The 27,524-nt window shown below is 42.0% G+C and overlaps 2 protein-coding genes across 2 annotated transcripts in view; one reads left to right on the top strand and one right to left on the bottom strand.

Annotated features, from left to right (window-relative positions):
• EIF5B (eukaryotic translation initiation factor 5B) overlaps positions 1–10,863 on the bottom strand; it is a 63,051-nt gene extending 52,188 nt beyond the window's left edge. The window contains exon 1 of the mRNA XM_025355080.1: positions 10,627–10,863. Within this exon, the coding sequence (XP_025210865.1) occupies positions 10,627–10,661 (35 nt within the window). The 5' untranslated portion in view covers positions 10,662–10,863. The remainder of the gene's footprint in view (positions 1–10,626) is intronic.
• A 905-nt stretch (positions 10,864–11,768) lies between these two features.
• TXNDC9 (thioredoxin domain containing 9) lies at positions 11,769–27,025 on the top strand. The gene is made up of 5 exons (XM_025355081.1): positions 11,769–11,996; positions 14,967–15,187; positions 18,544–18,662; positions 23,874–24,128; positions 26,256–27,025. Exons 2-5 carry the CDS (start codon positions 14,999–15,001, stop codon positions 26,371–26,373), a joined length of 681 nt encoding a protein of 226 aa, XP_025210866.1. The 5' UTR covers positions 11,769–11,996; positions 14,967–14,998; the 3' UTR covers positions 26,374–27,025.
• The last annotated feature ends 499 nt before the right edge of the window (positions 27,026–27,524 follow it).

A 27,524-nucleotide genomic window follows, 5' to 3' on the forward strand; every position in this document is an offset into this window, starting at 1 on the left:
AGATGTCTAAAGAGTCCTTTTTAGCAGCCTCTCTTCTCCAATGCCTCTTTATCCACTGCAGAGGTTTTAAAACCTGGCCCAAAATATCTCTGATACTCTTTGAGAGGTGGAGGTCTATCTCCTTTAATGAGGGAGTTGTAGGACTGCTTGCTAAATAGAAGGATGCGGCTTTTGTTATAGTTTCTAGGCCCAGGCCTTAACCTGGCAGCTGCCAAGCTAATGGGGATGTGCAGGTCAGGAGAGATCAAATAGAGATGCTCCAGCTGACAACTCCAGCTGATTAAGCCCAGTCAACCTCCAGAACCATGAAAGATAATCACAAGTTTTCTTGTTTTAAGCCACTGTTTGGGATGACTTGTTATGATACAATAATAACCGAAGCATCCCCATATTTCTTCCTATTCCTAATCAATAGCAGGGCCTAAAGTAATGGAAAGCACATTGGTAGAAGTGTAAAATCCAAACTACACCACTCCTTCCTCCATCCCCACCCCCAAGTTGATGGACAAATTGTCCAAAACCTCAAAGTACTAAAGGAAGGGTAAGTCACTTATAACATCGTTGCTGCCCTTTTTCACTTAATTTGGCTTCTGTCCCTCCCCACCAAAACTCTTAATAACCGCTAACGAGACTGAGAGCATAAGAGGGAATCCTTCTCTTTATTCTCAACTCTATCTCAGCAATAACAGCTGCAGTAAGAGAAATTGGAAATTCAGTCCCACCTTCTCTACAGGTTGCCTTCTGACATCTCATTTCCCCGGTCTTCATCTTCTTACCCAGAACATCCTTGATCATCAACAGTTACATACAAAAAGAGGAAAAACAAGACAAAAGAAGGGAAAGCCCAGCAGTCATTGCTCCTCAGTGGCCCCCACCACTTATAACCACAAATCTCAACAGTTCTCACTCTCGACTCCCTTCATGAAGTTATGGCTCAAGTACTACAATCAGTATGCTGAGAACTAGTTATGTCTCAAAAGAAACCCCTCCCAGCTTATGATGTCCTTATGAAGACTGGACTCCTTTAAAAGGGATATGAAACCATACTGCTACTATATTATACAATGCAATGCAAAGGATATGTGTATCTTATCACCTTCTACAAAATTCAACCTAATCCTTTATTTTCTAAATATGATACGTTAATTTGAAAAGAACACAAATCTTGTAGACCCCCCGATACACATATCCTAAGTTCTTGTGTATTATAGATTCCAGTATGTCTAACTATCAGATCAGCACAGCTTTTACAAACTGGATTGAGTGGGGAGGAACAGAGTTGCAGGGATTTCAGAAGCTTCAAAATTCTCTCTAGTAACTTCTGTTTTATCTGTTTTAAATTTTAATTTGATAATAAAGATTTAAGATGAATATGGATAGCCACCTTATCACAGTATACTGTCACAGAACAGCAACCCAAGCTTTTGTTTACAACCCCCTTCCCCCAAAATTATTTCTGGTTGATGAAAAAGATCAGATGCACACTTAATAGGTAAATTAAACCTTCTTGTCAAGAGAAGATACTGTCATATAAAGCTCAAAATCACTAGTTCAAATTAAAAAAAAGTATCAGAAGAATTGAGCTCTTGCTAGTTCAGGCATGCTGAACTGAACTCAAAAGAAATCCATTATAAGAGGCAATACATTCACAATGGAAATGGTCATTTAGATCCTGCTACTCAAAGTATAGTTATAGGACAAGCAGCATCAGCATCAGTATCATCATCTTGTTGAAAATGCAAAATCTCAGCACTTTGGGAGGCTGAGACGGGTGGATCACGAGGTCAGGAGACTGAGACCATCCTGGCTAACACGATGAAACCCTGTCTCTACTAAAGATACAAAAAATTATTTGGGCGTGGTGGTGGGCAACTGTAGTCGCAGCTACTTGAGAGGCTGAGGCAGGAGAATGGTGTGAACCTGGGAGGCGGAGCTTGCAGTGAGCTGAGATTGCTTGAGACACCTTCTCAAAAAAAAAAAAAAAAAACCATATAACTTATGTTCTAAAATAACTGACCACATGGTAAGTGCTCAAGGCAAACTCAGTCTCTGTACTCCATAGAAGTTGACTCTGATCCTTAATCACTGTTAGAGGCCTTTTCCCACCTAACTTGTATAGTGCCTGGCACTGTAATATTAATAAATCATTAATATTAACAATCTAATAATTACTAATAAATTTTAATAAAAATTTTTATGTAGACAACCACTCTCAAGACTGGATTTCTGAATAACCAATTTGGTGAACACCATCATTAGAATGGTCTGGCTGCACCTGTGTACAAAATTATTGGCAAAACAGGAGCAACCGAAGATCTCAAATATTCCTCATGGTCACCCCCTTGGTACTCCAGAGACAAAGAAACACACAGCATACTCCCATTCCTTCCAATCTGCATGCTCTCTTGATGGCAAACTTAATTAGAAAAGGATTTTAAAGATGCATAAACAATTAACTTTAAGAGGCAAATGTGAAATCTCATTTCACATATGGTGGTACTCCCATACTCCATTTTCTCCCTTCAGCATTTCACTCTGTATTATCTGTGCATATCCCTATTTGCTACATTAAAATGTAATGCTCTCTGAGAACAGAAAACTCCATTTTGTATTCCCAATTCACCGCCCTTTTTTTTTTTTTTTTTTTTTTTTTTTGGAGACAGGGTCTAGCTCTGTCACCCAGGCTGAAGTGCAGTGGCACAAACATGGCTCAATGCAGCCTTGACCTCCTAAGGCTCCAGCAATCCTCCCACCTCAGCCTCCTGAGTAGCTGAGACCACAGGCACACACCACCACACTCGCTATTTTTTTTTTAGGGGGTAGAGATGGGGTCTCCCCATGTTGCACAGGCTGGTCTCAAAGTCCTGGCCTCAAGCAATTCTCCTGCTTCAGCCTCCGAAAGTGCTGGGATTACAGATGTGAGCCACTGCACACCGCCCACCTACCTACCTTCTATAAGTGGCAACCAGAAAGGCATGTTAGACATTCCTTTTTTTTTTTTTTTTTTGAGACAGTCTCACTCCACTGCCCAGGCTGGAGTGCAGTGGTGTAATCTTGGCTCACTGCAACCTCCACCTCCCAGGTTCAAGCAATTCTTGTGCCTCAGCCTCCCAAGTAGCTGGTATTACAGGCATGCACCACCACACCTGGCTAATTTTTTGTATTTTTAGTAGAGACAGGGTTTCGCTATGTTGGCCAGGCTGGTCTCCAACTCCTACGCTCAACTGATCCACCCGCCACGGCCTCCCAAAATTCTGTGATTACAGGCATGAGCCACCACCATGCCCGGTCGCATGTTAGATGTTTCAAATAGGCACTAATAAATAAGGAAAAAGTCCTATTCTGGAATGGCAATCACAACTCTCATACAACAGGCAAAGCTAATCAGTTTCAACACAGCAGTTTAATAAAAAACATGTCTAACACTATAATAATTACTGTACTTTGATCACAAAACTTCCAAATGGAATTTTCTGAAGCAATAAATTGAAATGCTAGTTTAAATGCCTCTGAAAAAGTACAATGACATTTCATTTATCCGACAACAGACAAGGATTCCATTGTATGTGAATTTTCCAAATGAATGAAATGTACCACTTTTACAAATTTATATTTAAGATATAAATGTTTCTTATAATGGATATATAATTTCTTGAAATATTTACAAATGTCTGAGGTTGTATCAAGATAATGGAGAAAAGAAAGGAGGGGACAGAATACATATGAAATGAGATCTATGAATGACTTTGAACCTGGGTGATGGACATGTTTGTTCATTAGACTCTTCTACTTTTGTATGTGTTTGAAATTTTTCATTTAAGGAAATTCACACCACAGTAATCAAAACCGTGGTACCGGCTGGACGCGGTGGCTCACACCTGTAATCCCAGTACTTTGGGAAGCTGAAGCAGGTGGATCATTTGAGGTCAAGAGTTTGAGACCAGCCTGGCCAACATAGTGAGACCCTGTCTCTACTAAAAACACAAATATTAGCCAGGCCTGGTGGCGCACACCTAAAATCCCAGCTACTCGGGAGGCTAAGGCAGGAGAATCGCTTGAACCCAGGAGACGGAGGTTGCAGTGAGCCAAGATCACACCACTGTACTCCAGCCTGGGTGACAAAAAAAAAAAACCAGAAACAGAAACAACAACAACAAACTGTGGTGACTACATTGACACAGACATACATACAGACCAAAGAAATAAAATTTAAAGTCCAGAAATAAATCCATATATCTAGCGTCTAATGATCTGACAAGGGTGCCAAAACCTTTCAACAGGGAAAGAAACCTCTTCAACAAATGGTACCAGGACAACTAGATATCCGTACATAAAAGAATGCAGATGAACCCCTACATCATACCATACACAGCAATTAATTCAAACCGGAACAAAGACCAAAATGCAAGAGGTAAGGCAATAGAAGTTTTTTTTTATTATTATTTTTTGAGATGGAGTCGACTGTCACCCAGGCTGGAGTGCAGGGGCGCAATCTCGGCTCACTGCAACCTCCACCTTCCAGGTTCAAGCAATTCTCCTGCCTCAGCCTCCCGAGTAGCTGGGACTACAGGCACCCGCCACCACGCCCGGCTAATTTTTGTATTTTTAGTGGAGACACGGTTTCGCCATGTTGGTCACGCTGGTCTCAAACTCCTGACCTCAGGTGATCCACCTGCCTCAGTCTCCCAAAGTGCTGGGATTACAGGCATGAGCCACCATGCCCGGCCAGCAATAAAACTCTTAAGAAAACATACAGGTAAATCTTCATGACCATGGATTTGGCAACAGTTTCTCTTAGATACAACACCAAAATACAAGCAACAACAACAAAAAATAAAATGGACTTCAACAAAATTTACAACTTCTGTGAAAAAGAAACTTTAAAAGATAGTGGAAAAACAACCTACAGAAATGAGAGAAAGTATCTGCAAATCACACATCTGATAAGGATCTAGTATCCAGACTACATATCAAGACCTCTTACAACCCAACAACAAAAATACAACCCAGGCTGGGCACGGTGGCTCACACCCATAATCCCAGCACTTTGGGAGGTGGATCACCTGAGGTCAGGATTTCGAGACCAGCCTGGCCAACATGGTGCCGCATCTCTACTAAAAACACAAAAATTAGCCAGGTGTGGTGGCGTGCACCTGTAGTGCCAGCTACTTGGGAGGCTGAGGCGTGAGAATCGCTTGAACCCGGGAGGCGGAGGTTGCAGTGAGCCGGTATCACGCCACTGCACTCCAGCCTGGCCAACAGAGTGAGACTCAGTCTCAAAAAAAAAAAAAGAAAAAAGGAAGAAAAGAAATAAAAAAAGACAACTCAGGCCAGGCACAGTGGCTCACACCTGTAATACCAACACTTTGGGAGGCTGACATGGGAGGATTGCTTGAGGCCAGGAGCTGAAGACCAGCCAAGGCAACAAAGCGACACCCCATCTCTACAAAAAATTTTTAAAAATAAGCTAAGTACAGTGGTGCATGCCTGCAGTCCTAACTACTGGGGAGGCTGAGGGAGGACTGCTTGAGTCCATGAGTTCAAGGCTACAGTGAGCAATGATCACACCATTGCACTCTAGCCTGGGTGACAGAGTGAGATTCCATCTCTAAACAGAAAGGAAGGAGAAAAGGAGATAAAAAGCTTACTATTTACCAAATTTAAAAAAAAAAAAAAAAAAAAAAAGGAGGGGGATGAATGATTACATTAACAGCAAGAAAAATTCTGAGATACCTGGGAAAAAGTCAAATCCTAAAGATTAAAGTGAATAATAACATTTTACTGTTATACAATTAAATTAACCAACTAAATGGAGAGGCAAAGTATATTACTTATTTGTTCACAAATATATTTCTAGCATCCAGAAAAATAACTGGCACTCAAGCGCTTAAACCTCAATATATTTCTTGAATGGAATGATTCAATACCATAAAGACATCAAGTGTCACAAATAATCTAAAAACTTAATGGACTCCCAACTAAAATCAATCTCAACTGATATTTACCTTTGCAAGTATTACATTAAAAAAATAAGGAAAAATCTCAAATTGTTAAAATATCAAGAACATGAACATGCCCACAGATGTCTTAAGTTGTCGTTAAGTGATTCTCAAGCATTCTCAGCACCTATAAGACATACACGAATGATGGTCAAACAGCTTGAGAAATCTCACAAATGCCTAAATCTAGTTCAGAAATCCCTAGGCCTACAGTCCTCAAATTCGTTCCCAAGATCTCTTTAGGGAGTCTAAACTACTCTAGGGGGTCAAAACTATTTTCAAAATAATACTAAGAGGCTACTAGCCTTTTCATTCTCATTTTCTCACAACTGTACAGAGGAGTTTTTCAGAAGCTAAATGATGTGTGATGATGCTGCAAATCAAACGCATAAGCAGATATGAGGATCTATCTTAAGTCATAATAGTAAAGATGTTTGCAAAAATGTTTAGCTCTTCTCACTATTTTTGAAAATATGGTTATTTAATAATGTTATGTATAACAATGTAAGTTTATTTTTATTTTTCAATTAAATATTTGAAGAACTTTTCAGTTTTAGTTTGTAATACTTGTAACTGGTAGATATAACCCACATACACAAAAGGCTTTTGTGTTCCTTAGGAATTTAAGAGTGTAAAGGAGTCTAGGACCAGAGTCTGAGAATTGCTATTCTAACCTAACCACTGACACTCAGTTCCTCGGGAAAGCAACACTGCCCACCTTACAGATCAACTGCATTACTGGAATAAACTTAGAAGCATAAATAAAGCACAACTAATGATCAAGTAACATTAAAAGTAGCTGAATGAGCTCCCCACAGGGAATCTCAGCATGGAAGGCTAGAGAGGTTACTACCAACAAAAATCTATAATCTGTTTTCTTATTAATTTACAGCAAACTAGGACTTCTTCCCCTAGCACTTCCTAAAGCGTCAGGATAGGAATAGACTAGACCAAAAAAACTCTATGCATCTTTTTTTGATGTAATTTATGCAGACAAGAGTTTTATTATTCAAATATATGCAAGTAAGAAATTAATTCCTTTATTAAACCAAGGCTATCTGTATTATATTTGTTTGGTACGTGGATGCTGAATCCTAGCCTTTGTCTCAACAAGTTTCCCGAGTCAACTGAAAAAGGTCAGGAAAACTTGCTGAACCAACACCGTATCAAAATCTCATTGTTAAGAATTACACAAACTGGGGCTGAGTATGGTGGCTGACACCTGTAATCCCAGCCCTTTGGGAGGCCAAGGTGGGAGGATCACTTGAGATCAGGAGTTTGAAATCAGCCAGCCAACATGGTGAAACCCTGTGCCTACTAAAAATACAAAAATTAGCCGGGCATGGTGTTGGGTGCCTGTCATCCCAGCTACTTGGGAGGCTGAGGGAGGAGAATCGCTTGAGCCCAGGAGGCAGAGGTTGCAGTGAGCTGAGATTGTGCCACTGTACTCCACCTGGGGCGACAGAGTGAGACTCCATCTCAAAAAAAAAAAAAAAAAAAGAATTACACAAACTGGAACAGAATACTAGAACTTGGTCTTTAACAAAAATTCTAGAATTCTAAAAATACACAGACAAGAATAAATATCTTGATCATTGACACATGCTATACAAATAAAATTAGATAAGTTGCAATCTAATTTTAAATGAATACTGAGTGGCTAAGAAGTTAAAATAAGGATTAATTAAATATAGGAATTAAGCACAGTGAAGTATTTTATGTTCTTTCCAAGAACTGAAAAGTTGCTCCATGCCTTCTCTTGATAACTAAATAAGCAGCTGTGCATTTCTCACCCAGTTCACACCTTGCCAGAAACATGCCTGACACAGCCAAGGAGGGGAGGTGGGATGACAGTAAAATCTAAAGATTTTACTGTCCTGTGTGGACCTTCACACAGGAGAATAAAACAAGATCTCTATCTCATTTTACACAAACAAGAATACTAATCCTAAAATTGGACTTTCTCCCTCTAGATTTTCTTTCCAGTCTGTGTTCTTGTCCCGTTTACAAATATTCAAAATATCCCTGAAGAAAGGAAAGAAATATTAAAGGGAAAAAGCTGACTCACAAAGCAGTGGAACTTCCCATTCCCCATCTCCCAATATCTCCCGTGGAAGACCAAAATAAAAACCCAAGCAGTTCTGCTCAAAGGGGACTCTGCTAAAGCTCAGGATTTCTTAGACACAATCTGAAAGTCATACATATAAAGGAGTCCATGAGGCATCTATACACACACACTCACAAAATGTATCAACTTCATATATTGGTATATGAGAAAATAAATGTTTTAAAATTATATTGCCACTACTTTCCCTTCATCATGAGCCAAAACAAACCAAACAAACAAAAAAACACAGATTAGGTTGAGAGGGGGAAAAAACCCAGCATTTCTTCTACACTACCAAACCAATCATTTAACAACAGGGTCTGGTGTGCAATTTAAACTTTACACCATCCCTGAAAATCTTTACAAATCAATGAGACTCACTTTTCCCTAAAAAGAACAGACAAGAATAAACATCTTGTCTCCAATGGCTTTTTTCCATTGTGAAAGAGCCTGGAAAGTAAAAAGTGTAAGTAGGGTAACATATAAGCCGGTCGCGCTTGTAGTCCTACCTACTAGGGAGGCTGAGGTGGGAGGATCACTGGCCAGGAGTTCAAGACCTGACTGGGCAACATAGTGAGACTGGTCCTCCATCTCCAAAACAAAACAAAACCAAACCACATATATATGTAATTTGAAATCTAAAGAACACATTTGTGTAATCCTAAACCAAACGAACTAATTGAAAAAAACAAATTGTAATAAGACCATCAGGGAAATCAGAAAACTGAATATTTGCTAATGTTTAAGAATCACTGTTAATATTTCTTACAGATATACTTGGTGGACTTACAGATGAAAAGCTACTGAGATTGGCTTTAAAATATCTAGTAGGTGGGGACCAGGAGCGGTGGCTCACGCCCGTAATCCCAGCACTTTGGGAGGCTGAGGCGGGCAGATCACCTGAGGTCGGGAGTTCGAGACCAGCCTGACCAACATGGAGTAACCCCATCTTTACTAAAAATACAAAATTAGCCGGATGTGATGGCACATGCCTGTAATCCCAGCTACTCGGAGGCTGAAGCACGAGAATCGCTTGAATCCAGGAGGCGGAAGTTGCAGTGAGCCGAGATCGCGCCATTGCCCTAAATTTATTGTTGTCTGAGCAACAAGAGCGAAACTCCGTCTCAAAAAAAAAAAAAAAAAAAAAAAAAATCTATCTATTTAGATAGACATCAATCTATCTATCTATAGATATCTAGTAGGTGAGATGAAACCAAATAGGTCATGTGCTAACAATGGCTGAAGGCAAGTAATTAATATATAAAGGTTTATTATACTCATTTCTCCATTTTCTAGATACAGTTGAACATGTCTCTAGCAAGGAAAAAAGTACCCTATACATCAAAAACTCCTTTCAAAAGTACAGAAATTTGTGTTCCACTACATCACCCATAATCCTTATTTTTTCTCATTGATCTGGTTTAACAATTGTATTCCCCAAACCAATTAACTTCCTCCAATATACCTAAAACTGAAATACAAGACTATTTCTGTTGTCTTTTAATTCTACTCATAAGCTAGTCAAACGCTAGGTGAGAAAACGATCCAAGCTTCCAATTATAATCAGTAAACTTAACTTCAAGACAACATACCTGTTTTGAGTCAGACTAATGAACTAGCACTAGTTTTGTTTTTTAATTTACCTTACTCTCCGCGTCGTATTTAAGTTTGGTGGGTAGGGTACGAACGTGAAAAGTAACAGATGTTGTTCACTCCCAGAAAGTGAACTCTTTCCATCATGAGAGTAACAGAACTCAATCGAATGTGACACACAGAAAACGTCTCAAAAATCTCTAGGTCAGTAACTCGCATACACCCTTATCCTCCCTCCCCAAATCATTTCAGGTGCTTAGAAAGGAGCGACCCCGGTTGGTAGGTTTCTTCTTCCTTTCCTTTCCTTTCCTAGGGGAGGGCTAGAGAGCAAAGACACGACCAAAAGGCCGGAAGAAGGAAAGCGAAAAGCATGAGGGCTGGACAATCAGCCCTTAAATAAATGAGAACTGTATCCAAATCAGATTAAGTTGAGAGACAGCGAACTGCTAAACACCTCCCCACAACTCTAATGGACCTGAGACCTCGAGTAGAGAAACCTGGCCGTACATCACACTCAGGCTCCCTTCTCTCCCAACTACTCACAGGTACAAGAGGCATAAAAAGAACTTCCCCACCCTCGCCAAGAGTAGCGCGGAAAAAAACTCACACTGGCCTGGGCCACGCTGGCGAAGCCGCCTGACTCCCCGGGCGCGGCGAGGAACCCTGAAATGACTGCCCCGCTCCTCAGGCCGGGGAAGGGGTAGCCGGGGGACCGAGGCTCGACTGGGAGGACCCGCCGGCCGTCGAGGCCCTACGTGCCCACCCGGCCCGGGGGCTTGGGCCCGCGCCGCCCACTCTGGGCCCAGGCCTGGTACCCCGCGAGGCTCGTCGCGAGCCCAGACCCCGGTCCAACTCCGCGCCCGGCGAGACCCGCACACCCCACTGAGCCACCGCGGCTGCCGCCGTACGGACCCAACCCCTAGCTACCTGTCTTCGTTCTTGTTTTTCTGTTTCTTCCCCATTGCTTGTCAACGGCGCTCGTGGCCCCAGCTCCTCTATCCGTTCTCTCACAGACCCACTGTCTCCCGGCTGACTTTGGTCTCCGCTCAGCTCCTTTCCCCCCGGACTGCCGCCGCTCGCACCCGGCTCTCCACAGACCCGCGCACTGGAACAGGGCACATATGGTGTGAGTTCTCAGTGCGCAAGCGCATCGCCCCGCCGCCTCGGCGTGAGGACGCAGGGCGCGGCTCATCGAGAGCTGCGCTTCGGGTAGAGCGTCTCCGGTTGACCCGCCGGCCAGGCAGGAGCCCGAGCGCCCCCTGCCCGCAAGCGTCCGCCGCGAGCCGACGCCCGCGCGGTTTCCAGGTTCTAGAACCCGGAGGTGGACAATGCAGCTGTCAATTCCCCACCTCAGCCCTCTCCCAACGGGGAACGCACGCTTCGGTTCAGGAGTAGGCTTTGGGCTTCCCTTTATATCTTTGTATTCTCAGCCGCACGAAGTTCAGTAAAGAACCACAACTAACTAATAATGAGTCCTCTGGGGTTTGCGAGAGAGGTAAATCCAGGACAAAATAGGGACCTCTCAGTAACATTCGTGCGTTATGCATTATGTACAGTCACTGAATAAAACATAGAACAGGACACACCCGATGAATTCCCTAACATAGGTCTTCATCTTTACCCTCAAAGCGAGGGCGAGTTCTAAACATTCCTGTGTTTAGAAGAGTCAAGAGGGAACCTACAGGGGTGGTGGAAAATGTTCTATATCTGGATATGGCCGGTGATATTTTGGGTTTTAACTACGCAAAAGTTAATCGTGCTGTATATGTTTATGCCTCGACTTTAAGAAAAAGAAAAATGTTAAAAGAAAACAAAAAAAAACACAAAACAAAAAAGAAAAATGTTTATTCAACACTAACAGAATGGTAACGCAGTTCAAGCGTCACTGCTGAGCGAGAGCACAGCTGTCTCATTTCCAGTCTCGCGCACTGGACCGTGAGTACCGAAGCACCGTGCTGAGAAAGTCCGGCCACGCCAGCCTGCGCACTAAGAAACTGCAACTCCCACCATGCTTTGCGGCCTTCCAGTTCGGCCGTGTACCGGGAGGAAAGCAAGGGTCAGACACCTCCGGTTACGGGCTGCTGGGCGGGAGGCGCACGCGCAGAATTGTCCGGCAGCCGCCCGCCCGCCCCTTCCTCTGGCGTCCAAGGTGATATCGCGAGAGGTCCGCAGCCAATAGGGAGGCGGATGTGACGGCCGGTTTGCAGCCGCCGGCAGCTACTGCAAGGCAAAAGCCGAGTGGACCTCTCTTTTGAAACTGCTGCTGTCTCACTTCTCAGACGTCACCGAGAGCTCAGGTGAGGCAGAGGGTAGTGAGAAAAATCCGACCACCACGTCCGCGTGCTGGTGAACATATTGCTGCTCCACATCCGGAGCGGAGGAGGGGCGCCGCCCCAGCACCGGTGTCGGGGTCCTGGCGGAGGCTCTTGCGCATGCGCACCAGGAGGCGTCGAAGTTGAGGCAGCCGGGACTGTGCCTTCCTGTGTCTCCCCGGGCTCAGGGAGTGGCCGGGATGCCACTGGGGAGGTACCTGGGGTTCGGTTAAGGACCAGGCCCCTTGATTGATTTGGTGGATACCTGTAAGGGTGTCCAGGAAATGACTAGGGAATTTGAGGACGCGCGGTGTCCCGTCCCACCGTTCCTGCGGAGCTGTAAAAAGGAAGAATCAGAGGCTGTGATTTGAAGAATGAAAAGCTAACGGGGGATTGCATCGTCTCTTTACCCCGTTCTCAATGCTCTAACCACCAACACCTACACCCAGAATAGCGCTTCTTAATCGCATCTGTTTCCAGTTATCCCATAATTAAATTCTGGCCTCATCCTATAAAATTGCAGGGATAAGCATTCTCTGTGCTTATCCCTGGAGCACAGCTTCCAACGTGCAATTCAGTATCTTATTTTTTCCTTCCAGCTTCCTCACCGAGGGTCACAGTACTACTGACATTTTTCTTGGGTGGTAGGGAGTGTGGAAATCTTTGCTGTGTTTGAAATACAGCACCTTTCCAATTTTATAGCACTCAACGAGGAGCTTACAATTTGTTTTTTTAAATTCAAATACTTTTGAAACTTAGCAGTGTAGTAATTTGAATGGAAGTTAGGCACGTGTTCATTCAAGGTTAAATACATGTGTATTGAGTACCTGCTGTGTTCTATGGAGATACAAAGATGAAATCAAGTATCCTTTTCAAATGCTTTTCCTGTAAAGAAAAAGGAATCAGAACTGAAGTTTCCAAGAATATTTCTCTTCAGCTCAACGTTGATAGAGGGCCCGTGTGGGTCAGGATCTGTGTCAGAAGCTGAGCGAATGAATTCACAGTTTATTATCAAGTTTGGGGTGCTTAGGTATTATTTGCAAATGTATCATAGTTTATTGACATGCAACAGTCTCCTGCTTTAATAGGCAAATTATAAATCGTTTCTGCAGTAATAATCCTGAGATACACATAAAATTGCCCTCTAATTGTTGATATAAAATTTCTCGTACAAAATACTCCATTGTTTTAAAAATATGTAGTCATGTGCCACATAAGGACATTTCAGTTTTATGAGATTATAATACTGTATTTATTGTACCTTTTCTGTGTTTAGATACGTAAATGCCATTATGTTACAGTTGCCTGCAGTATTCAATACAGTAACATGCTGTACAGATTTGTACTAGGAGTAATAGGCTGTATGGTATAGCCTAGGTGTGTAGCAGGCTGTACCATCTGAGTTTGTGTAAATACAGTCTATAATGTTTGAAACAGTATCAGAATCACCTAATGACACATTTCTCAGAATGTATTCCCATTTTTTGTGGGTTTTTGGGTTTTGTTTTTTGAGACAGGGTCTGACTCTGTCGCCCAGGGTGGAGTGCAAGTGGTGCAACCTCAGCCCACTGCAACTTCCGCCTCCTAGGTTCAAGCTATCCTCCTCCCACCTCAGCCTCCCTAGTAGCTGGGACTACCGGCACACACCACCAGGCCTGGCTAATTTTTCAATTTGTAGTAGAGACAGGGTTTCATCATGTTTCCCATGCTGGTCTCAAACTCCTGAACTCAAGTGATCTGCCCACCTTGGCCTCCCAAAGTGCTGGGATTATGGACGTGAGCCATAGCGCCCAGCCTAGGATGTATTCCCATTGTTAAGTGATGCATGAGTCTAATTGAGATAGGTCTTCGTTTCTAATCTGAATGAGTTCTGTTTTGAAACTCTTATTTTGTACAGAGGAGTGATGATGGAAAAAAAAACCCCAAAGTTTTAAAAAGTATTTGGAGTGTTTTACATCAAAGTTAAGAACACTGTCAGTAAATGGAAACCAGTATTAATTTTTGTGGCCTCAGATTTTTTTTTGTTAGGTAATGGGAGAACAGGAATGGACATTAATGCTTAGGGAACACCAGGCACTGTTCTTTACATAAGTGGTAATAAGACGTTTTAGGAGTTAAATGAAGCTCATTTGGGCAGCAGCCATGAAAAAATATGTGTTTTGGTCAACTCTACTCTGTGTGTTTCAGTAAGGTTATATATATATATGTGTGTGTGTGTGTGTGTGTGTGTAAAACCTCAGTAGGTATACCTTTCTATTGTTGACAGTTGTTTCTGACTTCTCTTACCCATTGGTAAAGAACACTGATTATCAGTATATATCACTAGGTATAACTTCACAACTCATTTATCTGTGGTTTGGTGATGGTCTTAAAGACTTGCCTTGGCTTTAGTGTAGTAGAACATACGCTAAATCAGAAGCACCCTAAATTTGCTATAAGTGGTTTTTGAGTGTGTGACTAGAACCTGTTGAAAATTAAATTTAAAAACATAAAAATTCTTAAGCCCAACATCAGGGGCTTGGATGTCGTTAGAATACTCCATAGAGTAGACATACACGTGCCAGAATTTTTGAAAATGGTAGAGAAGGCCGGGCACAGTGGCTCATGCCTGTAATCCCAGCACTTTGGGAGGCCAAGGCGGGCGAATCACGAGGTCAGGAGATCGAGACCATCCTGGCTAACACGGTGAAACCCCGTCTCTACTAAAAATACAAAAAAATTAGCCAGGCGCGGTGGCGGGCGCCTGTAGTCCCAGCTACTCAGGAGGCTGAGGCAGGAGAATGGCGTGATCCCGGGAGGCGGAGCTTGCAGTGAGCCGAGATCGTGCCACTGCACTTCAGCCAGGGGGACAGAGCGAGACTCCGTCTCAAAAAAAAAAAAAAAAAGAAAATGGTAGAGAAAAGCTTGCTTATTGTTTGCATTTTTTAAAATATAGTTTGTAAATCTTCTCCCCAGCACCCAGGCTGAACTCTGCACCATTCGGAAGAATGGAAGCTGATGCGTCTGTTGACATGTTTTCCAAAGTCCTGGAGAATCAGCTGCTTCAGACAACCAAACTAGTGGAAGAACATTTGGATTCTGAAATTCAAAAACTGGATCAGATGGATGAGGATGAATTGGAACGCCTGAAAGAAAAGAGACTTGAGGCCCTCAGGAAAGCTCAACAGCAGAAACAAGTAACCTCTCTGCTCTGCTTTCTGAAATTGCTCTAACAGTATGCGCCTAACAACTTATATATCCATGTGCCGTAGTAGTTACATTTCGTTCTTTGTTTTTAGGGTTTTGGGAATTTAGAGTACCTATTACTGTTAAAATTTTGCCCAGAAAAAAATATGTTTTAAAGACACATTCAAAATTAGCCCAATCTCTATGTGAATCCACAGTCAAGTAAAAGAAAGATCTGCCCAAGATCGTTTTTCTGAGCTTGGATTTGTGTGGTTGAATGGAGGGCTAGGGAGTCATTGGTTCCCATTTCAGGTAATGTTAAAGCCTATCAAATTTTAGCTATTTTCAAAGCAAACAAGATAAGACAGGTGAGATAAGAGCTATTAAATCAGTTTATGTTGAAAAAATTATTTCAGGCATTTCCAATGAAATATTTAATTATGTGGCATGTTCAAAAGAATGCATGCTTTGTAACAAAGAAAGGTGGTCACAGCTCTATCCTCGTTGCCCCTTAGAATGTTTGTGTAGAATAAACACAGAGTTATAAACTCGGATTGAAACCAACGGATTAAATTCTGTAAATTGAATTTTTTTTCTTGTTTTTGAGCTAGAGTCTCGCTGTGACACCCTGGCTGGAGTGCAATGGTGTCATCTCGACTCACTGCAACTTCCGCTTCCCGGGTTCAAGCAATTCTCCTGCCTCAGCCACCCGAGTAGCTGGGACTACAGGCGCACATCACACGCCCGGCTAATTTTTGTATTTTTAGTAGAGACGGGGTTTCACCATATTGGCCAGACTGCCCTGGAATTTCTGACTTCAAGTAATCCACCAACCTTAGCCTCCCAGGTTGGCGATGGAATTACAAGCGTGAGCCACCGCACCCGGCCAAATTCTATAAATTGAATTTTGATTAAAACATTTTCCATTGGGTTACATGGAAATACATTATCACCAACTCTGGTTCCTTTTCAGTTGCCTGTGACTTAAACATGAGGCTTAACTTTTCTGAAGAAATAGAGAGTTTTGACTGGGCATGGTGGCTCACATCCATAATCCCAACACTTTGGGAGGCCAAGGCGGGCAGGCAACCTGAGGTTGGGAGTTCAAGACCAGCCTGGCCAACATGGTGAAACCCTGTCTCTACTAAAAATACAAAAATTAGCCAAGTGTGGTGGCATGTGCCTGTAGTCCCAGCTACTCAGGAGGCTGAGACGAGAATCTCTTGAACTTGGGAGGTGGAGGTTGCAGTGAGTTGAGATTATGCTACTGCACTCCAGCCTGGACAATAAAGCAAGACCCAGTTCCCCCACAAAAAAAAAAAAGAGAGAAGGAGTTTTGTTTGTATTGCTATAGCATCACTTTATATGTTTACACCCTCATGTTTAGAAGAGTTGATATGTTTAGAAGAGTTACTACAAAAGGAAATCTTTTATGAATGAGTCCAAATTTTTACATTTTGAGTTTTCTAAAGTAGAGTATGTTATATGGCTTTTACATGTACCCTATTTTAGAAAATAGACTGCTTTTCTTTTTCTTTTTCTTTTTTATTTTTTGAGAGGGAGTCTCAGTCTATTGCCCATCCTGCCTTGACCTCCCAAGTAGCTGAGATTACAGGTGCCCACCACCATGCCCAGCTAATTTTTGTGTTTTAGTGGAGACAGGGTTTCACCATGCTGGTCAGGCTGGTCTCGAACTCTGACCTCAAGTGATCCGCCTGCCTCGGCCTCCCAAAGTGCTGGGATTACAGGCATGAGCCACCCCACACCAGGCCCAATTGGCTCATTTTCATAGTATAGGGCTGATAATTAGTATGCAGAGGACGGATTATTGGAATTTAAGGTAATATATGTTTAGGTTCTACCACAAACTCATATTTCATGGTCACATTTAAGTACTAATTGCTAATGTGCAACTACAAATAATTATTTGTAACTAGGATATTTTTGCAGAGAGACTGAATTCACCGGATTCGCAGTGATGAACATAAATCATGTCTTATAGGAACTTTTTTGGCAGTTCAAAACAGTGGTCTGAGTATTTATAATTAAAACCAACTAAGGCAAACCGGCTATAGGCCTTTTTTTATTAATGTATAAATCAATGTAAAATGAATTTGTCATCGAGTAATTCAGAAGGTCTTATTTTAGAACTTTCATTGCATTTCAATAGATCTTTTTTATTAAAATGCTTTCTGGAAATAGGCAAGAAACCTAGTGATTTGTGTAGATATTCTTTTTATAAGAGATGATACAGTAATTTTGATTTTCTGATCCTTGAGGGTATTGGGGAGATCAGCACTTAATAGGCCTAGGCGAATCTATATTCTCCTGTCAGCCAAGCACCCTCCTACTGTTAACTAGAGCTGGCGCACTTAGGTAGGGACCAGAACAGAGGGATAAGGTGAGAAATAGGAGTTAAGCAGAGGCTTGGATGGCAGCCACTGAGAGCTGTAACCCCAGCACTTTTGGAGGGCAAGGTGGGAGGATTGCTTAAACCTAGGAGTTTGAGATCAGCCTGGCAATATAGTAAAACACCGTCTCTACCAAAAAAAAAAAAAAAAAATTAACCAGGCATGGTGTGGCGTGTGCCAGTGGTCCCAACTCCTTGGGAGACTGACATAGGAGGATCTCTTGAGCCCAGGAGGTTGAGGCTGCAGTGAGCTATGATCATGCCACCGCCGCACTTCATCCTGGGCAACTTTAGTGAGACCCATTCTCAAAAAACAAACAAACAAACAAAAAACTTTTTGGCCGGGCGTGGTGGATCACGCCTATAATCCCAGCACTTTGGGAAGCCAAGGCAGGCGGATCACAAGGTCAAGAAATCGAGACCATCCTGGCCAACGTGGTGAAACTCCATCTCTACTAAAAATACAAAAATTAGCTGGGCATGGTGGCACCTGCCTGTAGTCCCAGCTACTTGGGAGGCAGAAGCAGAATTGCTTGAACCCGGGAGGTGGAGGTTGCAGTGAGCCGAGATTGCACCGTGGCACTCCAGCCTGGCGATAGAGTGAAACTGTCTCAAAAAAAAAAAAAAAAGCATGATCTGTCCGTCTTGGCCTCCCTAAGTGCTGGGATTACAGGCTTGAGCCACCGCGCCTGGCCCACTTAAAATTCTTATCAGCGTGACAGTAATTATTTCCCTCCAGTATTGTGATATAGCCACGATATTGGGAACAGGCAACAGCTGTTGAGAATCGTGTTCCTTCGGTCCCTACTTGAAGGAACTAAAAAAAAAAAAAAAGTGGTTTTTTTGTTTGTTTTTAAATTCATTACAAAATACGACGGTGATTTGGACACTTTAACTGTCAAGTGGTGCTGAAAGAGAGATTTCACATGTGTCATGTTTTGCTTCTCTCCAAATTAGGAATGGCTTTCTAAAGGACACGGGGAATACAGAGAAATCCCTAGTGAAAGAGATTTTTTTCAAGAAGTCAAGGAGAGTAAAAAAGTGGTTTGCCATTTCTACAGAGACTCCGCATTCAGGTAACTTTGTTTCCATCTGTGACTTTTTCTAAAAAAAAACCACAATGAATTGTTTGGATAAAGATACACTGGCTTACTAGAGAAATGAAGAAAACTAAAAGGAAAAACTTCCTAAGTTGTTCCATTGTACTCTCTCATGTTATTTAGTATTCAGCAGGTGGGGGTCCAATCACTCAAGCCTGCAATCCCAGCATTTTGGGAGGCCGAGGGTGGGGGCGGATCACTTGAGGTCAGGAGTTCGAGATCAGCCAGGCCAACATGGAGAAACCCTGTCTCTACTAAAACTACAAAATTAGCCGGATGTGGTGGCAGGTACCTGTAGTCCCAGCTACTGGGGAGGCTGAGGTGGGAGAATTGCTTGAACCCAGGAGACGGAGGTTGCAGTAAGTGGAGATCGTGACACTGCACTCCAGCTTGGGCGATAGAGTGAGACTCCGTCTCAGAAAAAAAAAAAAAAGAGAAAAAAAAAGTTAATCGTTATTTTAAGGAGTAACTTAAAGAACAGTTACTTGCAAAAGTATAAATGGATATTACTGAAAGTCAGTATTCCCATATAAACGGCTTATGTTTTTGAATTGTGTTTTCACTAGCTAACTCTAAAAACATCTTAGAAATGTACACTTAAAATTCTTTTTTGAGACGGAGTCTCGCTCTGTCGCCCAGGCTGGAGTGCAGTGGTGAGATCTCAGCTCACTGCAATCTCCACCTCCCAGGTTCAAGCAATTCTCCTGCCTCAGCCTCCCAAGTAGCTGGAACTACAGGCACCTGCCACCACACCCGGCTACTTTTTTGTATTTTTAGTAGAGATGGGGTTTCACTGTGTAAGCTAGAATGGTCTCAATCTCCTGACCTCATGATCCACCCGCCTCGGCCTCCCTAAGTGCTGGGATTACAAGCTTGAGCCCCTGCGCTCAGCCCACTTAAAATTCTTATCAGCATGACAGTAAGTATTTCCCTCTAGTATTGTGATATACCAGTCTTGGCTGGAAGAAGTGATTTTTCTTAGACCACCCTACGTCTCCATATCTCTCTAAGGAGGCCGATCTCTTATAAAATGTTAATACCTCCCCAAAAAAAGTCTTATCTTAAACCAAAGGACCCAAGCCTTTGTGGGTTTTGGTGCACAGATTTGATTAGTCGCCAACACTTAAAAATTGAGAGATAACCCCTTTAGAAAATATCCACATTCGGAATTTTTCTTTAAAAAAAATCAGAAAACTTACTAATAGCATCGCTGGAACTAGAATGGCAGTCATCTGCTGACTGGCACCTGCCCACCCGGGACAGACAAGCACTGTGCTCTGGAGTCTCTGGCACTCACTGTGGTTTTGGGCCTGCTGTGTTTCTCATTTCCGTGGCCTGCCTGCCCCTTTGTCTTCATCTCACAACCCAACAGCTTCGTTGTTAATTAACACCTTTCAAGAATTGATTGCCTGGTATTCATTGACTAAGAGAATAAAAATGAAAGAAAATATTGAGATGGTGAAATCCCTTGTGAGGAACAGTGAGAGAAGGGATTAGGAAGGTAGAAAGGTATCAGAGAAACCTCTGCCCTTGTGGTACACAACCATCTCCCATTGGCACACATTCCTCTGTTGCCAACCTCTGACAAATACGATGAAGTGATATATAAATATACTAGTATGAAAAATATTATTTGTCCACTTGTTTTTTTGTTTTTGACAGAGAGTCTTACACTGTCACCCAGGCTAGAGTGCAACGGCGGGATCTCGGCTCACTGCAACCTCCACCTCCCAGGTTCAAGTGATTCTCCTGCCTCGGCCTCCCGAGTAGCCAGGACTACAGGAACCCGCCACCATACCCGGCTAATTTTTGTATTTTTAGTAGAGAAAGGGTTTCGCCAGGTTGGCCAGGCTGGTTTCAAACTCCTGACCTCAGGTGATCCACCCACCTTGGCCTCCCAAAGTGTTGGGGATTACAGACATGAGCCACGGCACCCGGCCTCACTTTCGTTTTGTATGTCTTCCCCAACTAGATTGTTGTTTTTGTAGAGGCAGAGCATTTGCCTGTATTGTGGCCCACTGTGCTCTGGGATCATAGCCCTAAGGCAACTGCCCGACACATAGTAGTCAATAAATACGTTTGATCGGTATATAAACAGTGCATCACCAGGAGTACTCACCTTCAAACAGAACTGAAAAATCAAAATCATCCAGTTAACTTTATATATTAGCAAAGTTTCTAGCGCATAGTAGGTGGGATGCTTTCATGTATATTATCCCTAGAACATTCACAATAATCTTCAGAGGCACTTATTATTATTCCTTTATTTCATGTGTGGAAACCAAGATTTGGAGAAATTAAGTGACTCACCTAGTATCACTCAGATACTAAATTAAAAAAAAAAAATTTGAACCCATGTTTTTTGGGGTGTTGTGTTTTGTTTTGTTTTGTTTTTGAGACAGAGTCTCTCTCTGTCGCCCAGGCTGGAGTGCAGTGACACGATGTTGGCTCACTGCAACCTCTGCCTCCCGGGTTCAAGCAATTCTCCTGCCTCCGCCTCCTGACTAACTGAGACTACAGGGGCATGCTACCAGACCTGGCTAATCGGTGTATAAACAGTGCGCCAATTTTTGTAATTTTAGTAGAGATGGGGTTTTACCATATTGGTCAGTCTGGTCTCGAACTCCTGACCTCAGGTGATCCACCGGCCTTGGCCTCCCAAATTTCTAGGATTACAGGCGTGAGCCACCACGCCTGGCTGAACCCATGTTTTCAGCCTATTGCTATTTTTGAAGTTTTTGTGGGTAGTAGTAGGTAAATGTGGGGTACATGAGATATTTTAACACAGGCATGAAATGTTTAATAATCACATCAGGGTAAATGGAGTATCCATCACCTCAAGCTTTTATCCTTTGTGTTATAAACAATCTAATTATGCTCTTTTAGTTATTTTTAAATGTACATAAAGGCCTATAGCTATTCATACCATGACTGTTGTTTTGGATTTTTAAAAATTGATTGACGGGTTGGGCGCCGTGGCTCATGCCTGTAATGCTAGTACTTTGAGAAGCTGAGGCAGGCGTATCAGGAGATCGAGGTCATCCTGCCCAACATGCTGAAAACCCATCTCTACTAAAGTACAAAAAATTAGCTGGGCCTGGTGGCACGTGCCCATAGTCCCAGTTGCACAGGAGGCTGAGGCAGGGGAATTGCTTAAACCTGGGAGGCAGAGGTTGCTCTGAGCCGAGATCACACCACTGCACTCCAGCCTGGCAACAGAGCAAGACTCTGTCTCAAAAAAAATTGATTGACAAATGGTATAATGATAGACTTATTTAAAATAGGTTCGTGTCCGGGTGTGGTGGCTCACACCTGAAATCCCAGCACCTTTGGGAGGCCGAGGCCGGTGGATCACCTGAGGTCAGGAATTGGAGACCAGCCTGACCAATATGGTGAAACCCTGTCTATTAAAATACAAAAATTAGCCAGGCATGGTGTGGGCGCCTGTAATCCCAGCTTCTCAGGAGGTTGAGACAAGAGAATTACTTGAACCCAGGAGGTGGAGGTTGCAGTGAGCAGAGGTCGTGCCACTGCACTCCAGCCTGGGTGACAGAGCAAGACTCCATCTCAAAAAAAAAAAAAAATACGTTCCTTACTGCAGTTAAAGTATGGAGTTGATTTATTTACAAATTTTCAGGAACATATTTCTCATATGATGGTTCATTTATCATTTGTTTTGAGCTTTATTTAAAAACCATTAATTTGTTCTCTCTTACCATTTTTCACTGAAATCTCATTACTGAACTACATGATTGACATATGACAAGATATATCCAGGGGAAAAGTGATGAGGCACCAAGGTTACACGTAATTTATGTTAGACCCAAACCTAGTCCAGGAAAAACTACATCAAGTGCACAAAAAGCTTACTGGTAAAAAGAATCATGAAGTATTTTGTGTGATAGTCATCTAAAGAGGTAGTTCTCAAGCTTTATTTGAGCATAAGAACAGCTGTATGTTTCCCAACTCCACTGCCAGAGAATTTTGATTCATCTGGATATTTTAAAAGGCTGATTGCAGGCCGGGTGTGGTGGCTCACGCCTGTAATGCCAGCACTTTGGGAGGCTGAGGCAGGTGGATTGCTTGAGATCAGGAATTCAAGACCAGCCTAGCTAACATGGTGAAACCACATCTCTACTAAAAATACAAAAATTAGCTGGGCATGGTGGCGGGCGCTTGTAATCCCAGCTACTTGGGAGGCTGAGGCAGGAGAATCGATTGAACCCAGGAGGTAGAGGTTACAGTGGGCCGAGATCATGCCACTGCACTCCAGTCTGGATTACAGACGTGAGCCACTGCTCCCAGCCAAGAAAATCTCACTTTTGTTTCCCTCTTCATTGGAAGATGGCTTCCGGGCGTGGTGGCTCACGCCTGTAATCCTAGCACTTTGGGAGGCCGAGGCAGGCGGATCACGAGGTCAGGAGATCAAGACCATCCTGGCTAACATGGTGAAACCCCATCTCTACTAAAAATACAAAAAATTAGCCGAGCGTGGTGGCGGGCGCCTGTAGTCCCAGCTACTCGGGAAGCTGAGGCAGGAGAACGGTGTGAACCCAGGAGGCAGAGCTTGCAGTGAGCCGAGATTGCACCAGTGCACTCCAGCCTGGACAACACAGCAAGACTCCACCTCAAAAAAAAAAAAGGTTATTACTGGTATTTTTTAATTCCCTAGAAGCATAATGGCCACATTTATTTCAATATTATTAGTAACCCTTAGTCTTAATGTGCTTCTTACTGACAGAGTTGCGTATTTAGGAGTAAGAAGTTTTTCCTTGGCGATGCCATTCAGTTTTTCTTCATGACTTCCAAATATGGCACCATGTGTGCATTTCTGACTCTTGTCTCTTCTGAGTTCTGTCAAGTTTCAATTTGTTCCTCTTCAAGTTTCTTGTATGAGAGATAGGACAACTTCCTTTATGACTTAAAGCATATGTTTAATATTTTAAAAGAGAATTAATGCAAATCTGACTTTCTAGAATCTCATAGGCTGTTTTCCCATCTCTTAATCAGGCAACTAACCTCTGATCTGGAAGTGAGGTCATCTGACACAAGTGCAAGTTGGCTGCCATGTTATGAGAGTCAAACAACAGAAAAACTATATAATTAGATTTCCCTTAATGACATTTATTTGGAAAAACAGCGATCTGTGGTTTTAGCTTATAATTTTCTATGTGTGGTTACTTACAGATGTAAAATACTAGACAGACACCTGGCTATATTGTCCAAGAAACACCTCGAGACCAAATTTTTGAAGCTGAATGTGGAAAAAGCACCTTTCCTTTGTGAGAGACTGCGTATCAAAGTCATTCCCACACTAGCACTGGTAAAAGACGGGAAAACACAGGATTATGTTGTTGGGTTTACTGACCTGGGAAATACAGATGACTTCACCACGGAAAGTTTAGAATGGAGGCTCGGTTGTTCGGACATTCTTAATTACAGGTAACTTTTAACAAAAGAAGAGATTAATTTTAATTCATATATAGTTGATATTTTTACAGAAGATTTTTGTCATTGTAACATATATGAAATCAGGGCGTTTTGGCTGAGGTGTATGAAGTTTCTCAAAGGAAAACCATATTTCTTGAAGTGTGTATTGTTAGGGTGATTTTACAGCAAAATCAAAGTTACAGATAGAACTGATTTTATAGGTAAAATTGAGTCTCACAGTACTCCTGACTGTAAAAGTTGTCAGCTTAACATGTGCTGTTGACACTAATTTTGTATTAATCTGGAAACTTAAAATGGCAATCCAGAGTTGGCTGTTCCCTAATTTAAGCCAGATTACTCAAATGGATAGTGACTTAAGTGATTCTCTTTGATAAAATAAAAATTAAAAGCAGACTGTTGCAAAGAAAGTTATATTTTAAAATACTAGATTTTTAACATAGATATTTCTGTTTTACTTATAGAGGCTAATGAATACAAAAAGGTTTCTATGCCTAGCTTACATTACTGGCTATGTTTTAGTTCGAAAACAATCTAAAAATCCAACTTCCATTTCTTTGTCCACTTCCTCAGACAAATAACTTATCTGATTTCACAAATCAGAGCATATCATCTTGTCTTTTTTGCCGTTTTCTTGATTTGCAAAAGTAGCAGGTAAAATTGTGCAATTACCATTCCAGAGTCACGGTGCCTTTCAGGAAGTAAAAGTTTCTCTCCCATTTTTCTCTCTCCCCCATTTCCCTCCCGTCTTTTCTCTGATTCTCCTACACATGCCAAAATCGTTCCTATGTTGTAGAAATTGGTTTCATTTTTCCTAATATTAACATATTAATATTTATTAAAGTTATATATTCTGAAGTAATTTTAAACCTTAAAGAAATTGCAGCCGGGTGGGGCACTTCTGTAATCCCAGAAGATTACAAACATTGAGAGGCTGAAGTGGGAGAATCGCTTGAGGCCAGGAGTTTGAGACCAACTTGGGTAGCATGGTGAGATGAGACCTCGTCTCCACAAAAAACTAGCGGAAACCACCCCCTGTAGACTAATACAAAGAATCTTCATTGACCCTTTGCCCATATTACCCAATGTTAAGCATGTTATATTTGTTTTCTCATTGTCTTTATAGATACCATGAAGTACTTTGGGAACCATTTCAGTGGAAGCTGTGAATACAGTGTCCCTTTACTCCTAAAGGCTTCCACGTGTATTTTCTAAGAACAAGGACATTTTCTTACATAGTGACAGTACAATTATTAAAACAGGAATTATTGTGTAATTTACAGCTCGTATTTCAAATTTTATCATTGTCCCAATATTGTCCTTCATACCAAAAATGCAGCACATTTAGTTATTATGTCTCTAGTTCCTGTTGTTATTCTTTCGTTCTTAAGACTGATGTTTTTGAAGAGTACAAACTGTTTATTTTGGAGAACATCTCCCAGTTTGGGTTTGTCTTATCTTTCCTCAAGATTTGATTCAGATTATCGATTGCTGACAGGTATGTTATGGAAGTGATGCATCGTATCAAGAGGTGTGTGATGGTTTCTCTCATTTCTGATGACAACTGAGCACTGTGTTAACCAAATGTTAATCCATAATTAATGATAAAAAGGAAAATAGGTCTCGTGCAGTGGCTCATACCTATAATCCCAGCACTTTGGGATGCCAAAGCAGAAGGATCGCTTAAGACCAGCCTGGGCAATATAGTGAGATGTTACCACTACAAAAAATTTAAAAATTAGCTGAGCACGGTGGCACACACCTGTAGTCCCAGCTACTCAGGAGGCGGAGGTGGGAGGATCACTTGAGCCCAGGAAGTGGAGGTTGCAGTGAGCTGTGATCACACCACTACACTTCAGCCTGGACCACAGAGTGAGATCCTGTCTCAGAAAGAAAGGAAAATAAAATGGATCTAAAACATTTAGTAGTACGAAATAAGGTTGAAGGCTATTAACCATCAATATAAGCATTATACCTCTTCCTTGACACCCACCAGCATTTTAAAGAAATTTTATTCTATGTTACAGGAAGGGAGCAAAGAGAGATTTTTGTGCAGTTTAGTATACTAGTACTAAATCATAAAGAATAAAATGCTTTTTTCATTTTTATTTTTATTTTTAGTGGAAATTTAATGGAGCCACCATTTCAGAACCAAAAGAAATTTGGAACAAACTTCACAAAGCTGGAAAAGAAAACTATCCGAGGAAAGAAATATGATTCAGACTCTGATGATGATTAGAGCTCCGTAATTCTTTGTAAATTGTCCTTTTTTCTGCTTCAGATTTAAATGTGTTTTTAAAATCCTATTAATGTCTGTACATTGGTCATCTAAATACTCATATTCTCAAGTTTGATACAGTTGTATCACATCGAAAGGCGTCTTTATTATTTTCTGTGTGGCCATCATGTTTACGTTGAGGAAAACTTCTCAGTTCTTAAATTATCTGGGAAGGGTCTGGATTCCCTATTTTTGAGATTGACTTTATCACAATATGATTCTTACGTCTTTATACCATTTACAATTGTGTTTTTGATCTACAGAGCTAGAAATTCAAAAACTATTCCAGGACTAATTCTTAATTGGCATTATTTATACAAGAGATCAAGTAACCATTCACTGGCGCAGTACTGCATTTGTAAATGAATTATAAACACTCCTCTGGAATATATTTAACCGTTAAAGAACTGCTTATTAATTCTGGACACTGCATGTTGATGTGGAATCAACTGATGCCAGCAGAAAGCTATTTTGATTTGTGAACACACTGCCTAATTTAAGGGGTCCTGATTGCTTGTATTTTAAGACATTCGTTAAAAAGAAATCAGGAAACACTTTTGAAATAACAGCATAAGGAACTTCACTGTCTCTGCTCAATAAAACACCTGTAACTAGAAGTTTAAGTTTATGTGGAAATTGTCATAAAAGCATACATCCAACAAAAACATGTTCTCAAGAAAGTCTTCTAATCTTGGAATAGGGAGTCTGTGGCATTTGAGCCATGACCCCATTCCCTCTCTCCAGTTCCCAGTCCCAGACTACAGTTTCTCCTCTGGAAGAGTAGATTACTAGCATGCCTCATTCCCTCAAGCTCTGTGTTGCAGAAGCCCTTTTGCAAGCAAGAGTAGCCAAGAGGTTTGGCGCTCCTTCCTCCACCTAGTCCCCACTTACGGAACAGAAACTCTAACCCAGGAATAGCAGACTGAGAATCCTGGGCCTCAGTTGCTTTTGCCCCAGCTTACTCAGGATGAAGGCTCTCTACTCGTACGTAGGGTGAAGGTTCCATGCAAGGAGATGCACTTGGAGGAGACCAGGAGTTATATCACCCCTTTCCCCCTTGTAGACTGTGGGTTTAACTCCTAGAAAAGCAGGCCATTGTCCCCATCCCTAGC

Source organism: Theropithecus gelada, chromosome 13, assembly GCF_003255815.1.
Source record: "Theropithecus gelada isolate Dixy chromosome 13, Tgel_1.0, whole genome shotgun sequence".
Lineage (NCBI taxonomy): Eukaryota > Metazoa > Chordata > Mammalia > Primates > Cercopithecidae > Theropithecus > Theropithecus gelada.

What these genes read in the sequence shown, in the direction of transcription:
- TXNDC9 (XM_025355081.1), top strand. Translation starts at nt 14,999, where the DNA reads ATGGAAGCTGATGCGTCTGTTGACATGTTTTCCAAAGTCCTGGAGAAT. An exon ending in TACAGAGACTCCGCATTCAG is followed by an intron (nt 18,663 to 23,873) that starts GTAACTTTGTTT and finishes GGTTACTTACAG; the next exon opens with ATGTAAAATACTAGACAGAC. An exon ending in TCGGACATTCTTAATTACAG is followed by an intron (nt 24,129 to 26,255) that starts GTAACTTTTAAC and finishes TTTTATTTTTAG; the next exon opens with TGGAAATTTAATGGAGCCAC.